Here is a 17,078-nt window from a genome sequence, read left to right as displayed (position 1 = left end):
GTCCCTGTTGTCTATCTACTCCAGTAGTGTGGACTTTGACGCCTACTGACGACGTCTATGCCCAGATGTAACGCGTATAGGGAGCCTACGTACTGACGTCATATCGCAGCCATCTCGAGGAAGGAAATACATGTTTAAGCCCGATCAGCCCGCACTGCTCAAGTGCTATGCTTGTGAGTTTTTATCCTCATTTATATTTGCACAATAAAAAGTTTGACAGAGAGCACTGGATGTTGTTATCTTATTGTTCCCATATATTGTGGAGTATAATCAAGGCTCTCTTGAGCCGGCTGGAGGGAGAATAAGGTGGAGAGGAGACAGTAGCATCCCAGATTTATTTATCCCTAGAGGGGAACTGTTTTTCTGGCCAACTGGTAACACAGGGGTCAGAATATGAGGCGAGCGCCCACGAGCACCAGCACTTTTTTGCCCGTTTGCACCAGCACTTTTTTGCCCGTTTGCACTGCATGGTGGGATGTTTTACTGATGGATTCCATCAAGAGGCACATATGATATATGGACTTTAATTTTTACTTTTTAGTAGCACTTTATTATTAAAAATTGTCAAATGATATGTTTATTTCCTTTGGCGCAGCACTTTATTTCTGCACTCTAGCAGTGTGCCTGGAGGGCAGCCGGTGATATAACGGTTAAGTTCCGGTCACAGTGCTGTGGTGGCTGTGGCTCCACCTCCTTCCCTTACCTGCCCTCCCCAAAGCCTGTCTGAAGCCAGCCCATGCGGACCGCAATCCCAGGACCCTCACCTGGTTGGGAGGAAGGAGAGGTGCCGTCCCGGGTGGATGAGCCAGGTGGTCTATCTCTGGAACCCAGAGAGGGCTTTTCAATTAGGCAGCCGCGAGGCCCCCATGAGCGTGAGACCTAAGGGTTCATCCAGCAATCTAGTTTTAGTGCAGCAGATACAGAGGACGCTTGTATTCCTGTTCTCCTTGGCACTCCCCACCTGCAGGCTTGCAAGTGAGAAATATAAAATATCATTCTGAATTATTTTACATTCTCCTGACTTTAAGGCTGCACTCGCACTCCAACATAGCGGGAATGTGCGTTGCTGCATGCGGTTTTTATAGACGTTTTTTTTGCGCATCGCACCTAAGGCAAACTATTCACTTGAATGGGCTGCTCTATGCACGACAAACGCCGTGAAGTAGCTCCAGAATCTTTTTGGTTGCGGAGCATCAGACATTTTTTCAGTTCACATTATGGCGCGGTTGTAGAGCGTTATGTCATGCGACGAATGTGCGTCTGTCACCCGTGCTTGGGCTGCCTTTAACAGTAAATTGTACCACAAGTGCGACTTACGATTGCAGCCTGTTTCCAAAATGCGTGGCCGAATGCATATTTTCGTGTGTTTTATTGCTTGTTTAGGAAACGCACAGATGTGAATTCAGCCTAAAGGACATTAAAGTGAAACATTTTATTACTAAATTATGGATGCACCGTAAAATCGGGTGCCGAAAATAGGGTTATCTGCATTTTGCCGATAGAAAAAAAGGTGCCAATAATTTACAGCCGAAAATAGGGTTATCGGTGCTCATAATGGCCGAAAATAAATTACATTTTTATTTAAATTGATGATATTAAATAAATAGTTGAATATATTACAATTATATATATAAAAATGTATATATATATATATATATATATATATATATATATATATATATATATATATATATATAGATATATTTTTTTTATATTTATATTATTTTTTTTTTTTGTAAACTGTCCATTTTGGTTTAGGTTTTCGGCAAAGTGCATCCTAAATTTCCGGTTTTCGGTACTGGAATTTTCATTTTGTTGCATCTCTATAGAAAAACATAACAGTACTATTGTACTGTGTTATCCATAGATAACAACAGAAAGTCAAACAAGCTGAAGCTTTGTTTAAAGAAGATAACTTAGGGGTATATCTATTTTTAAAACAATTGCTATACGTCCTGTGAACCTGCATGTTATTAATATATTTTCTCTCCAGGTCGAAAATATATTTTTTCAGGTCAGAAGGAATCGGGAAAATACAGCGTTATGGCCACTAGATGGAAATAAATACTTATTAGCTATGATCTTCAGTTCCATCTAGTGGCCATAATGCTGTATTTCTCTATTTCTTATTGATAAACAACATTCAAACATTCGAAAATGGCCTGATAACATTTGATTTTTCCCTCTTTTGCACAGAACGAAGGTGCAGTTTGACAGGAAAAATAGTCCTGATTTTTTTTTTTTTTTTATAAATACACCCCTTAGTGTTGCACCACAAAATATACTCAGCCAATGAATGGTATAGTAAAAGATGAGGCCCATTTCTTCCTGCAATTATAGTCACCAGCATTTACTAAAAAAAGAAAAATGACAATACACAATATATTCTTCCGTTTAGAAAAAAAACAAAAGTCAACTTCAGATACTCTTAACTTATCTCCGGCACCTCATAGAGGAGAAGCGGAAACTCTACATCCTACTGAGGGGTCAGGAGCCCATTGTGACACCGCCTGTATGTATGACATCACTGGTCACAGGCTGAGAGGAAGCCGATCATACATGGAATGACATGACTCCCAACCAAAGCAATATTCCCTATAGAATATGAGAGTGCCATGTCACTGATCACGAAATATCAGATAGATAGAGAGGGATAGGGAGAGTGGTGATTAAGATTGACTCTGAAATCTGCCTATAGATGTTGCCTATTTCTGAATATCCTGCATATATCCAGGGTCAGCATCTATTTTATGTATTGACACAGAGATGACACAAATGTCTGACACAGATCAGCCCCTGCTACAGCCTTTTATATCGTGACATGTTATAAAGTTACAATGTTGCAATCTAAACACTGGTGGGAGAGGAAACTGAGGGAATGCTTCCTCCTGCCTGCAGACCGATGAAATCATCTCAGCCAGGTGCACCCTCCAATCCAAACTAAACGGCCCCCAAACAGCACATGTAATGAAGAGGTGGGTCCATCCACCCACCATACACAGGTTTACTGTGTTTCGCCTGCAATTTGATGCGGTGCAGTGCTAAGGACAGCACACCGCACCTAAAACCCAAGCCGCGCTGCACTGCCACCAAACAGCAGTGTGCAATGAGGGGGCGGGGCAATGCACTTCCCGTCTCCCTCCCCCCCCCCCCCCCAAGGGCAGCTGAGGCAAATCAAAACCATAATAGAAAGGAAGTGGCTGCAAAACCATGACAGTTTAAGTCAATTTATTGCAACATCTCAACAGAATTCCAACAATGATCTACACAGTACAGTAGCAAATACAGAAGGTTGACGCGTTTCACACAAATATGCTGTACTTATTTATAACCACCACCTCTACCAAACCCTCTACCATGCACCGAGTAGGAGAGCCAGGGAACGGAAGACAGGTATTTTAAAAATCCGAATCCCCAGCAAGAGACTTAAGATTCAGACTTTTCTGCCCCAGAAAGCTGGTGCCCTAAGGCAGCCACCTAAGCAGCCTTATGCTTGGGCCAGCTATGAAGTCACTGACGTGAGCCTTGTAAATTTACTGAAAGGTCAACTTTAAAGGGTAACTCCACTTTCGTGGGGAAAAGAAATCAGCAAATAAAGAAAAAACAATATAGCGTATACAATTGCGACACAAATCATATTGTGCTTGAATGTTATTAAAAATAACCTTTCCTTTTCAATCTGCAGCTGTTGTACATTTCCGAAAATGCAATGCAATATGGCTACCTGGAGCTGTTCTGTACACAGAATGTATTCTGACCACATCCCAGAAACATAATTTCCTGCTTGTGTGATTGGCTCACCAATTTTCCCAGAAGTCTGCACTAAGATACAAGTCAGATTTCTGGCATCCCCTGCAACAAAAATGTCATTTTTGGTGAGATACTCCCAATAGGAACACGTCTAAAGGGATGCAGGCCCAGTAGATTTCCTCATTAGTGCGCTGCAGCTGCCACAGCTGATAGATAATTATGAGACCACTCCCATTTGACCCACTCAGCACAGAGGAAAAAGCAATGATTTCTTCAGAATATCAAAAGGTTGGAATCTACAACAAAGTTTGTTATAATCCTTGTAATGTACTGAGATCACCCAGAGGGGAATGTTTTTTTCTCAACAAAAGTGGAGTTACACTTTAAAGAGAGAGATTTGGGGGGACATAAAGAGAAAGAGAATGAAGCTAAAGCTAGCATGACGGTCATTTTATTTCCAGGGCTCCATGTGCTTTTCTAGTATTGTATATTTTTAGATAGAATAAAGAATAATAGCAGTGTGATGATAGTAGTGATGGTTGTGTGTTTACTCAGCAGAGGAGGATCATGTCTCCCGCCATGTCTCTGTGGACGGCTCTGGTCTTCGCGGGGAGTCTGTCAGTACGTGCGCAAGGTCCCAGGTGAGCTTTTAGTGAACAGTTTATGTTTTGTGTGGTTATCACAGACAGTACAGATTGCTGATGAAATCTGCAGTTCCAGGAATTCAGCTACTTTATAAACACTGCCGGCATACCATGAGTTCATTCCAATAGGGTAAGGGGAAAGAGAGGTGGCAAGCCGCCAATAGTGTGTAGAAATACATTTCAAACAATACGGCGCTAATGTGTAACAATAGTAAAAGCAGCCGACACAACAGAAGACAATCCGAGTAAAATCAGTAGAAAAAATGTGCAGAGCTAATACATGAACAATATAATGAGGAAATACATACCGTATATGAATTAAATAATATAATGAACGTGATTGAAAAGTCCAATGAGCTGTGAAGAAATAAATCCAGTGTGCATTCAACACCACAGTCCAATGTGTGAGAAGAAATAAATCCAAAATATATATTCCACGTGAATAGTCAAAAAACACCGTGCGTAGGGTAACCACCACCGACAACAGGGTGGGGGGGGGGGGGGTTGGGCTTACCAGAAGGTGGAGACCCAGTTTGGCATACGCCTAATGGGTCAGTAGTAGATATGTAACCATCCGGAGGGGTAGTTGAACCCTGGACACCACTTTCCATTCAGCTGACAATAAACCCGTATATTCCAGTTGATATGGACACCTCCAAGCAAAGGACCACCATATCACCAAGAAGCTCAATCCAAAGACAAGAGAACTCCACATAGTGTAAAACCACATAAAACCAGCATTTATTAGGGATTAAGAACACTTACATTCAGATAGATACAAAGCGCTTTTCATTAGATATCCTTTAGATCACATAGAATGCAATGACATCAGTGGCAATAGACCTAATGCGTTTCGTCTAAAAAGACATCATCTGGGGTGTTTATTGTGTAGCAAACAGTGGTGGCTGGTGATTAAAACATTTGAGTGAGCGCAAACAAACCCCTCCAGGTCCTTACCTGCAAAACGGAGCCTCTATCCTGGGCTGTCGCAGGTTCCGTGTTCCAAATCTTCAACCTCCTGATTGGCCGGGACAAAAAGCCGGAAGAGACGCAATGGCTAATTTTAAATTAAACAGTGGGAGGGTTGGGGGCGCAAAGCACAACGTAAAACAAGCCAATTAGAGCCTCAAGCTGTAATCACGTGCTTGTTAAACATTGACGGACCTAATAGACTTCTATTAGTCTGGCGCCCTGCACAGTGCACTGCACACACATAGAACTATTGATTTTTAAATAAATCATAATATGACTAACATTTTTGTTACTTTAACCACTTGCCGACCGCCGCACGACTATCTACGTCGGCGGTCAGCCCCTCACAGGCAAACTGACGTAGGTCTACGTCGCTTGCTTGTGAGGGTCTAGGGAGCGAGCGCTCGCCCCCGGAGGCGCGCTCCCGCTCCCGCGTGGTCACGGACCCCCCGGCGCGTGTGACCGGCGGACCCGATGTCCGCCGGTCACTCTGCGATCGGCGGGGGAGAGGGAGAAAGTCAGGCGGCTTGTGTAAACAAGCCGCCTGTCATTCTCCCCTGTGTATGATTGATGATCATACGGTTCTACTATGTAGAACCGTTGATCACCGTTCATACAGCTGAAGCCACAGCCAATCACAGTAGAAAGCACGCCCCTAGGGACACACATAGCCCCTCCCTTTCAAAAAAAGTTAACCCCTTCACTGCCAGTGTATTTTTACAGTAACAGTGCATATGTATAGCACTGATTACTGTAGAAATGTCACTGGTAACCCCAAAAGTGTCAAAAATGTCAGTCAAGGGTCAATCTGTCCGCCGCAATGTCGCAGTACCGCAAAAAAATCGCAGATCGCCGCCATTACGCGTTAAAAAAAAAACAACAAAAATGACAAAAATCTTTCCCTTTGTTAGTAAACGCGATAACTTTTGCGCAAACCAATCAAAATACGCTTTTTGCGATTTTTTTTTACCAAACATAGGTAGCATAAAACAAATTGGCCGAAAATGTTAAAAAATTTTGATTTTTACATTTTTTTGGGGGGGGAATTTCATATAAATAAATGTGAAAAATATTGCTATTTTTGCTAAATTTACGCTCTTTTTTTGTTTATAGCGCATGATCAAAAAATCGCACAGGTGATCAAATACCACCAAAAGAAAGCTCTGTTTGTGGGAAAAAAAGGACGCCAAATTCGTTTTGGTACAGCGTCGCACGACCGCGCAACTGTCCGTTAAAGTCACGCAGTGCAGAATCGCAAAATACCCCCTGGTCGTTTAGCAGCCAAATCCTCCGGGGGTTAAGTGGTTAAGATGTTAAAAAATATTAGTCATATTATGATTTATTTAAAAATAAATCATTCAATAAATCACTTTCCTGTTGGTCAAAACATTGGGGGGGGGGCAGCGCCCCTGTTACCCTCTTGGACCGGCCGCCACTGGTAACAAAATAGTAATCTAGTTAAAAGATGCATTGAGCAACGTCAGTGTGAGGCGAGCATGCTCCAGTGGGGAATCAAGGCTGGAACCACCAGGATAAAGGGTCTGCTGTGGAGCTCCATGCAGGCTGATGAACGAGTTGGACCCATCTCCGAAACTCGTTCCTGATTGGCTCCTGCTTCACTTACATCTGACAGCCCCCTTGACAGCTTGGATCCCTCGTGGTGGCTCACCCACACCTCTGCACGGAGCTCCGCAGCCCACCTGTCATCCTGGCGGTTCCAATCTTGTTCGGATTCCCCACTGGCGATTCCACTGGAGCCCACAGTTTACTGATTAGCTGCCCCCTTGACTGACACCCGTCCACTGAATGAATGACCTTCACATGACAGGCCCCATGACACAGATCTGTACACACTGTAGGCAGAATCAGATCATTTCCAGTGTCTCCCTTCCAGTCAGCTCTGCAGGACATCTGGGTTCAGCACCTATCTGACTTTTAGGCCCTCAGGTCGACCACCCGAGGCCGCATGGCAGCTTCTACAGAGGAGGGGCAGCCACCCCCTCCTTCCGGGACCCCGCTCTCCAGCCGAAGACCCCAAGCACATATGCTCTTGGTATTTATAAAGTTACCCAGCATGCACCAAGGCACGTTCCTCTGCCAATCACCAGGGCTGCAACAATGCCTGTGCACTCACTTGTCAGGTTTCCTCCCACTGTCCAATATGCCTCCATATTGGACAAGTGTGAAAAATTTCTGACAAGCTGAGCTGCACCTGAGCACCATGAGCAGACCCTACCAATAGATCCTGCTCTCTGGTAGGCAGAGAGCAATAAAAATGTACCTGTCAATCTCTTTGGTAAGCTGAAAGCCCCAAAAACTATACTCTCTCTTCTAGCACCTAACTAGGAGGGTGCTACATCTACAATCACCCTCAGTTGTCAGCAAGTACAGTGCTGAGTGCTAAGTCAGTTTTAAGTCTAATAAGGTGCCTGCCACCTCCTTGACTTACAGTATCTATAATATTCACAATTGCCCATTCACAGAAGCCTTTGTATTGTATTATATAAACTCATTCACAAAATACAAAGGCTTCAGTGAATGGACAGTAAAGGGGAGGGGCAGTAATAGCTGCTCTGTGTGCTTCTCTCCTCTCACAGTTGGATTGTGTCCTCCAGGAGTGCAATAAACCTGTCACATACAGGTGCATCTCATAAAATTAGAATATCATCAAAAAGTTAATTCAATTCATTATTTCAATTCCAAACGAGAAATTCATATATTTTAAATAGATGTGGTACACACAGAGTGGTATATTTCAAGCACTTTTTTCTTTTAATTTCGATGATTATGGCTTCAGCTAGTGAAAACCCAGAATTCAGTATCTCAGAAAATTAGAATATTACATAAGACCATTAAAAAAAGGATTTTTAATACAGAAATGTTGGCTTACTGAAAAGTAAGTCCATGTACAGTATAGTATGCACTCAATACTTGGTCGCGGCTCCTTTTGTAAGAATTACTGCATTAATGTGGCATGGCATGAAGGCGATCAGCCTGTGTCACTGCTGAGGTGACACAGGCTGGGCTTCCATAACACCTCAATAGTGCCACAGACAGATCGCCTCCATGCCATGCCACATTGATGCAGTAATTCATGCAAAAGGAGCCCCGCCCAAGTACATACTATACTGTACATGGACTTGCTTTTCAGTAAGCCAACATTTCTGTATTAAAAATCCTTTTATTATTGGTCTTATGTGATATTCTAATTTTCTGAGATACTGAATTTTGGGTTCTCATTAGCTGTAGCCATAATCATCAATATTAAAAGAAAGGAATGCTTGAAATATATCACTTTGCGTGTGATGCATCTACTGTATATAAAATATATGAGTTTCACTTTTTGAATTGAATTACTGAAATAAATTAACTTTTTCATGGTATTCTAATTTTATGAGATGCACCTGTATAAGTAATAGGCCCCTTTCACGCTGACGGACCAATCAGGTTCAGCTGTCAATTTTTTAGGTGGACTCCAAGGAGCCATCCATTGCTATCTAGACATGTGTCCGTTGACACCCGCCGACATCTGATCCGGTCTGCTAAAATCAGAGGGATGGGGATCTGTTCCCTATTCATCTGGCGGATCAGATGACAGTTGAATGGAAACAGACAGGCGATCCATTTACATCGGACCGCCCATAGGGTTGTGTCCGTGTCCCCTCTGCATTAGTGGAGCAGACACAGACCTGACACTCACCTGCTCAGTGGGGATTAATGGAGAGATCTTCTACTCTACTGAGTTCCATGCCCCGGAGCAGTGATTAGACCTCAGCACTGTGGTCAGCCCAGAGTCACAACGATCGATCCATTGAATGTGGAGGTGTCACTGAGCAAAACTGACACCACACACTGGATTGTTGCCTCCCCCATTTTATTAAATGGAAGCTTCAATAAGAGAGTTGAATATAATTTATTCTATAAGTGTTTTACCCTCCGCTCCATTTCTTTATGTCAGTCTTAACTCTAAAGCAAGGATGCCAACAGCTCTATAAGGTTCCTATAGGTGGCTTGTAGAAGTTAGAGAAGTTTATTCTGTAATATGAAATGTGCATCAAAAATGATTACCGACCAAATGTTAAATTAAGGAAAGGAAATGAGAGATCAGCTGATCACGTCTTACAATCCCATTGCGTCCTGTTTTTCAGCACCTTCATTGGGGTTTGTTCAAGACAGGTGGAAAAGGTTCCCGTTGTTTACAATGAGACATTTATTCAGCCGGCGTACCAACCGTACCTGACCACATGCCGCGGCCATAGGACCTGCAGCACCTACCGGTAAGATTGAGGGCTCAGTACACTGCATGATGGTGGGCGGAACAACTGAACCATGTAATGATGTTCATTGGCTGTCTTCCATGATTCTAATCTTTAGCTACCTATCATATACTCAGAGCTGATCACAATATCTCTCACACACCAACAATAAATCAGTGTGATTGTCATTCATGCATGTGACATTTATGCATCCAATGCTACCTAAAGATGAAGATCTATTTGGACAGATTCTACCAAATTGGTTTTAAGGTTACAGACTGCAAAAACATTAGGTCCCTGTTTGTGTTTACATCCGATGTTGGAGGTCTATAAGGCTGCTGAGAAGAAATTTAAAATCAGCGCTAAACTCTGAGTGAGGGGGACCACTCTCTCCGTCTTCAATAGACAATATTGGATATTCTCACACAATAAATAATACATGATCACAGTGTTCAAGTGATAAATAAATGTGTATCAGTGTGTAGGTGAATCATAAATAAACAATATGAAGAAAAGAAGAAGAAAAAAATTGTAAGAGGAGTGGAAAAAATCAAAAAAAATGTACCCAAATGAACATCCAATAGTGAAAATCCAAGTGCTCATGTAGATCATAAATGACTGACATTAATAGAAAAAAATATATATATACAACAATCATAAGCAGTAATAAATGTGCAAATAACAATTTAACGTGATGCTGAAGTGAGCAATACAAACAAAGTGCAGCAGTGCCAAGTAAAAGTGCATGTATGGTCCACAAAATCACTATTGAATAACTGGCAGTCCCATATATTGATTCAATAATGTGCAAAGTCCACTTTGCACGTTATTGAATCAATATATGGGACTGCCAGTTATTCAATAGTGATTTTGTGGACCATACATGCACTTTTACTTGGCACTGCTGCACTTTGTTTGTATTGCTCACTTCAGCATCACGTTAAATTGTTATTTGCACATTTATTACTGCTTATGATTGTTGTATATATATATATTTTTCTATTAATGTCAGTCATTTATGATCTACATGAGCACTTGGATTTTCACTATTGGATGTTCATTTGGGTACATTTGATTTGATTTTTTCCACTCCTCTTACAATTTTTTTCTTCTTCTTTTCTTCATATTGTTTATTTATGATTCACCTACACACTGATTTATTTATCACTTGAACACTGTGATCATGTATTATTTATTGTGTGAGAATATCCAATATTGTCTATTGAAGACGGAGAGAGTGGTCCCCCTCACTCAGAGTTTAGCACTGATTTTAAATTTCTTCCTATTATATTTGATATGTGGGGACACTATCAAAATCAGCTGCTGACTTTGGAGGAGTTTCATATCTTCTTCGCAGTCCTCTTCTTTGCATTGGTCACCAGGTCGCTTACCTCAATATAGCGCATAAGTTTATTTTGTTATATAAGGCTGCTGAGTCACTGCTGGAGGGGGAGGGGAGGTAGAGGGGATTGAGCTGGTGTGGGACTGCTGGTAGAGGGGGAGCAGAGGGAGTTGAATTGGTGTGTCACTGCTGGGAGGGGGGAGCAGAGGGAGTTAAGCTGGTGTGTCACTGCTGGTAGAGGGGGGAGCAGAGGGAGATGAGCTGGTGTGTCACTGCTGGGAGGGGGGAGAAGAGGGAGTTAAGCTGGTGTGTCACTGCTGGTAGAGGGGGAGCAGAGGGAGTTGAGCTGGTGTGTCACTGCTTGGAGGGGGGAACAGAGGGAGTTGAGCTGGTGTGTCACTGCCAGGAGGGGAAGCTGAGCTGCCCAGTTACTAACAGGAAGGAGGAGCTGGTGGAGCAGAGCTGTTGAATCACTGAAAAGGGAATGGAGGATAAGCTGAGCAGGGGTGTCACTGCTGGGAGGGGGAGCAGAGCAAAAGAGTCACTTCTGGAAACAGGGAACACAACTTCTATGTCACTGATAGGACTTCTTCTTTTGTCCCTGCTGACTTCTCCTTCAGAAAGTAGCAGTGCTTTGGCTGTCATGCTGGCCCATTGTCCTCTGTACTTTCTGAGTCACTGACCCAGAACAAGTGAAGCCAGGCAGGTAGCATTTTCTCACAGAGGACAGCAAGGGCAGCCTCCAATTATTTTTCCAGGACAGGTTACCTCCAGCAATCCCCGTGATGTCTAATAACATTCATAGTGAGATATCATCAGGGAGGTGAAATCTACTGGACAGGTTGTATTGCTATTTGTATCCTTGTATCCACCCCGGAGACACGGATCACCGTGATAGGAGCTGACCCTTCCTTCTGTTCCAGGACAGTGTACTCGGTGTCAGTACGGCAGGTGAAGAAGGAGGTTGTACAGGTGAAGTCGGTGTGCTGCCCGGGGTGGAGGAAGAAGGAGCCAAATTCGGAATCCTGCGAAGAAGGTGAGAGCAAACTCCTCCTAGGTTGTGCCAGGAAAAAAAAAAACTCTCTAAGGCCCCGTTTTACACTTGTGCGACTTGGTCACGATTTTGCAGCAATTTTTTTGCTGCAATTTTGCAGCGAATTTTACTGGACTTGAAGCAATGCCTGTGTAATCTGGAGGTCTCTGAACCTCAAGTCGTATCAAAGTCCAACCGAAGTAGTGCAGGGACTACTTTGAAGTTGCTGCGACTTGAAGTCGCACAGATATGAACGGGGCTCATTGGAAATCATGGAGTATGACTTGTCATGCGACTTTGCAGTCCCAAGTCACAGGACAAGTTGCACAAGTGTGAAAGGGGCCGAAGACCTGAAGGCTTCACTGACGGATATTACAGGAAGGCTGTGCTGAGACAGATCTATGGGGGAAATCGCTTATATTTCTGCTTCTTGGCATAAAGGATATCTAACCCCAAAAATGAAATTGTTATATATTGCAGCGTACCAGTGCTTAGATGTGGTGGCTGCTAGTGGTGCACCGAAATAATTCCAGTGCCAAAAACCGAAATGGATGTTTAAAAAAAAAAATAAAAAAAAAAAAATATATATATATATATAAATATAAAATGTTTTGGGGGGCTCTAAGTAATTTTCTAGCAAAGAATATTGATTTAAACTTGTAAATAAAAAGCGCCAAAAAAGGCCCAGTCTTCAAGTGGAAAGGGTTATCAGTGTTTTGCAGAAAAAAAAAAGGGGCCGATAATGGCCGAAAATAAATTCATATTCATTTAAAATAATATTATTTAAAAAGTCAAATATAATACAATTTTGTATAAAAGTATAAAAATATATATATATATATATATATATATATATATATATATATACGGTTTGTGTATGTATATGTGTATATATATATATATATATATATGTGTTTGTATGTATATATATATATATATATATATATATATGTGTATATGTTTGTGTGTGTGTGTATGTATGTATATATATATATATATATATATATAGAACATTTTTTTATATAAAATTGTATTATATTTGACTTTTTAAATTATACTATTTTAAATGAATAAGAATTTATTTTCGGCCATTATCGGCCCCTTTTTTTTTCTCTCGGCAAAACACTGATAACCCTTTCCACTTGAAGAGCGGCCCTTTTTTGGCGCTTTTTGTTTACAAGTTTAAATCAGTATTTTTTGCTAGAAAATTACTTAGAACCCACCCGAACATTATATATATATATATATATATTTATATATATATATATATATATATTTTTTTTTTTTTTTGCAGAGACCCTTGTTGCAATTTTTTATGTCTCATGGTATTTTTTGCAGCGTTTTTTCAATGTTTTGGGGGTTCCAAGTAATTTTCTAGCAAAAAAATACTGATTTTAACTTGTGCAACAAGTGTATTGAAATAGGATAGAAAATAGAATAGATAAAGGGATAGAATAGAAAATAAAAGAATAGAGTAAAGCAGAACAAAATAGAATATAAAATAAAGGAATAGAACAGAATGCAAAAGAAGATAATAGAATAAAAAATAGAATAAAATAGAAAGAATATAACCATTTTCTGAAATTTGAATTTCAAATAGAATACATTTGAAGTAGAAAAAAAAAAGAATAGAAAATAAAAAAATAGAATAGAAAATAATAAAGTAGAATAGAATAAAAAGAATATAACAATAAAACTGTTTTCCGAAATTCGAATTTCCAATAGCAAAAAGTCGAAAAGAAGAGAAAAGAATATAATAGAAAAGAATAGAACAGAAAATAAATAGCATAGAAAAAAAAACAATAGAATGGAAAAGAAAGAATGTAACCATCTCCTGAAATTCGAATTTCGAATAGAATTTGAATGGATTATAATTTTTCGAATTCGGAAAATTTTAATCAATTCGAATAAACAGAAAGAACTCAGAAAACGAATTAAACAAATGTATGTAATTACTGAATTGAAACAATTTTTTCCGTTCTACACATGTCTAGTAGAACGATCTATACATGGCAAATAACCGTGATCCTTCTCTTATGTCCTCAGCCGTGTGCCGCAAGCCTTGCCAGAATGGGGGGATCTGTATTAAGCCCAACATGTGCCGATGTCCCGCTGGTTGGGGGGGGCGGTACTGCCACGTCGGTGAGTAGACTTTCCTTCCTCTGGAACACAATCTCACTTCAGGGCTGCTGTCTGATACGTAATTATCCGCTGTGTCCGATGTCATCCTTCCCTGTCTCAGATATCGATGAGTGCCGGCGCCCGTCCCGTTACTGCTCTCAGATTTGCATCAATACTCGGGGCAGCTACCGCTGTGAGTGCAGCGCAGGATTTGTGCTCCAGGAGGACGGGAAGTCTTGTATCAGAGATGAAACTCCCCCGTCTGTACCCGCACAGCAAGCTGAAGGTAAGCAAAGATTCTGCTTTATTAAAGTGACTGTAAACCTTCCATATACACAGTGCAGTGACTGTAAACCTTCCATATACACAGTGCAGTGACTGTAAACCTTCCATATACACAGTGCAGTGACTGTAAACTTTCCATATACACAGTGCAGTGACTGTAAACCTTCCATATACACAATGCAGTGACTGTAAACCTTCCATATACACAGTACAGTGACTGTAAACCTTCCATATACACAGTACAGTGACTGTAAACCTTCCATATACCCAGTACAGTGACTGTAAACCTTCCATATACCCAGTGCAGTGACTGTAAACCTTCCATATACACAATGCAGTGACTGTAAACCTTCCATATACCCAGTGCAGTGACTGTAAACCTTCCATATACACAATGCAGTGACTGTAAACCTTCCATATACCCAGTGCAGTGACTGTAAACCTTCCATATACACAATGCAGTGACTGTAAACCTTCCATATACCCAGTACAGTGACTGTAAACCTTCCATATACACAGTACAGTGACTGTAAACCTTCCATATACACAGTACAGTGACTGTAAACCTTCCATATACACAGTGCAGTGACTGTAAACCTTCCATATACCCAGTACAGTGACTGTAAACCTTCCATATACACAGTGCAGTGACTGTAAACCTTCCATAGACACAGTGCAGTGACTGTAAACCTTCCATATACACAGTGCAGTGACTGTAAACCTTCCATATACACAGTACAGTGACTGTAAACCTTCCATATACCCAGTACAATGACTGTAAACCTTCCATATACCCAGTACAGTGACTGTAAACCTTCCATATACACAGTGCAGTGATTGTAAACCTTCCATATACCCAGTGCAGTGACTGTAAACCTTCCATATACCCAGTACAGTTACTGTAAACCTTCCATATACCCAGTACAGTGACTGTAAACCTTCCATATACCCAGTACAATGACTGTAAACCTTCCATATACCCAGTACAGTGACTGTAAACCTTCCATATACCCAGTACAAATGACTGTAAACCTTCCAGATACCCAGTGCAGTGACTGTAAACCTTCCATATACACAGTGCAGTGACTGTAAACCTTCCATATACCCAGTGCAGTGACTGTAAACCTTCCATATACACAATGCAGTGACTGTAAACCTTCCATATACCCAGTGCAGTGACTGTAAACCTTCCATATACACAATGCAGTGACTGTAAACCTTCCATATACACAGTACAGTGACTGTAAACCTTCCATATACACAGTACAGTGACTGTAAACCTTCCATATACCCAGTACAATGACTGTAAACCTTCCATATACCCAGTACAGTGACTGTAAACCTTCCATATACACAGTGCAGTGATTGTAAACCTTCCATATACCCAGTGCAGTGACTGTAAACCTTCCATATACCCAGTACAGTTACTGTAAACCTTCCATATACCCAGTACAGTGACTGTAAACCTTCCATATACCCAGTACAATGACTGTAAACCTTCCATATACCCAGTACAGTGACTGTAAACCTTCCATATACCCAGTACAAATGACTGTAAACCTTCCATATACCCAGTGCAGTGACTGTAAACCTTCCATATACACAGTGCAGTGACTGTAAACCTTCCATATACCCAGTACAGTGGCTGTAAACCTTCCATATACACAGTACAGTGACCGGCCTCAGGTGATACACAGAGATGAAACAAATCCTCCTGCATAAGTTGTACCTGTTTATCTGCACAGGGCTGGGACAAGGGGTGGGCAGGGGGCACTTTGTTATCATGCGAGGTGGGAGGGGGGTTGTGTGATGGAGGGAGGAAATTGTGTTTGGAGGGGCAATTTTGGGGGGGGGGGGCGGCGGGGGAAGTATTGTTCTAAGAGGGGACATTTGGGGGTGTGTGCTAAGAGTGGGGATTTAGGGAGATTTGTGTTGGGAGTCGGGATGGAGGGAAAGAACATTTGTGCTAGGAGGGGGAGTTTGTGCTGGGGGGTGGGGAGAAAATGCGTAGGAGGGGAAATTTTAGGGAGAGAGGATTTGTGCTGGGGGGGGGGTAATTTTTTTGGGGTGGGGGGGCATTTAAGCTTTGGGATTTTGAGGATGGGGAGCGAAGATTTGTGTTAGGAGGGGAGATTTGTGCTGGGGGCAGAAAATGTGAACTAGGAGGGGAAATTTTAGGGTTAGAGGATTTGTGCTGGGGGGTGATTTTTTGAGGGTGGGGGGCATTTGAGCTTTTGGGGATAGGGGGGGGACAAAAATTTGAGCTAGGAGGAGGGATTTGAGCTGGGGGGGGGGGGATAGAAAACGTTTACTAGGAGGGGAAATTTTAGGGATAGAGGATTTTTGCTGGGGGGTTATTCTTTTGGGGTAGGGTGGGGCAAGTTGAGCTTTGGGATTTAGGGGATGGGGGGGGCAAAGATTTGTGCTGGGCGGGGAGAAAATGTGTATTAGGAAGGGAAATTTTAGGGGTAGAGGATTTGTGCTGGGGAGATCATTTTTTGGGGGTAGGGAGGGGCATTTGAGCTTTGGGATTTAGGGGATGGGGGGGGGGGGGTGGGGCAAAGATTTGTGCTAGGAGAGGGATTTGTGCTGGGGGGAGAAAATGTGAACTAGGAGGGGAAATTTTAGAAGTAAAGGATTTGTGCTGGGAGGGTGATTTTTTTTGGGGGGGGCAT

At 41.8% G+C, this 17,078-nt stretch overlaps 1 protein-coding gene across 4 annotated transcripts in view; it reads left to right on the top strand.

Moving 5' to 3' along the window:
* EGFL8 (EGF like domain multiple 8) overlaps positions 1 to 17,078 on the top strand; it is a 120,157-nt gene that overhangs the window by 88,901 nt on the left and 14,178 nt on the right. For 2 of the 4 annotated variants that reach the window (XM_082263876.1, XM_082263875.1), the window contains exons 2-6: positions 4,309 to 4,391; positions 9,515 to 9,643; positions 11,888 to 12,000; positions 14,044 to 14,139; positions 14,240 to 14,404. In XM_082263876.1, the coding sequence (XP_082120002.1) occupies positions 4,318 to 4,391; positions 9,515 to 9,643; positions 11,888 to 12,000; positions 14,044 to 14,139; positions 14,240 to 14,404 (577 nt within the window). In that variant the 5' untranslated portion in view covers positions 4,309 to 4,317. Of the gene's footprint in view, positions 1 to 4,305; positions 4,392 to 9,514; positions 9,644 to 11,887; positions 12,001 to 14,043; positions 14,140 to 14,239; positions 14,405 to 17,078 lie in introns of all 4 variants that reach the window. The other 2 variants (XM_082263877.1, XM_082263874.1) reach the window with 1 other exon arrangement.

The sequence above is a fragment of the Pelophylax lessonae genome, assembly GCF_965119305.1.
Source record: "Pelophylax lessonae genome assembly, chromosome: 7".
NCBI lineage: Eukaryota > Metazoa > Chordata > Amphibia > Anura > Ranidae > Pelophylax > Pelophylax lessonae.
Note: the sequence above shows the minus strand (reverse complement) of the source record. Positions and strands in the feature narration are given on the sequence as shown.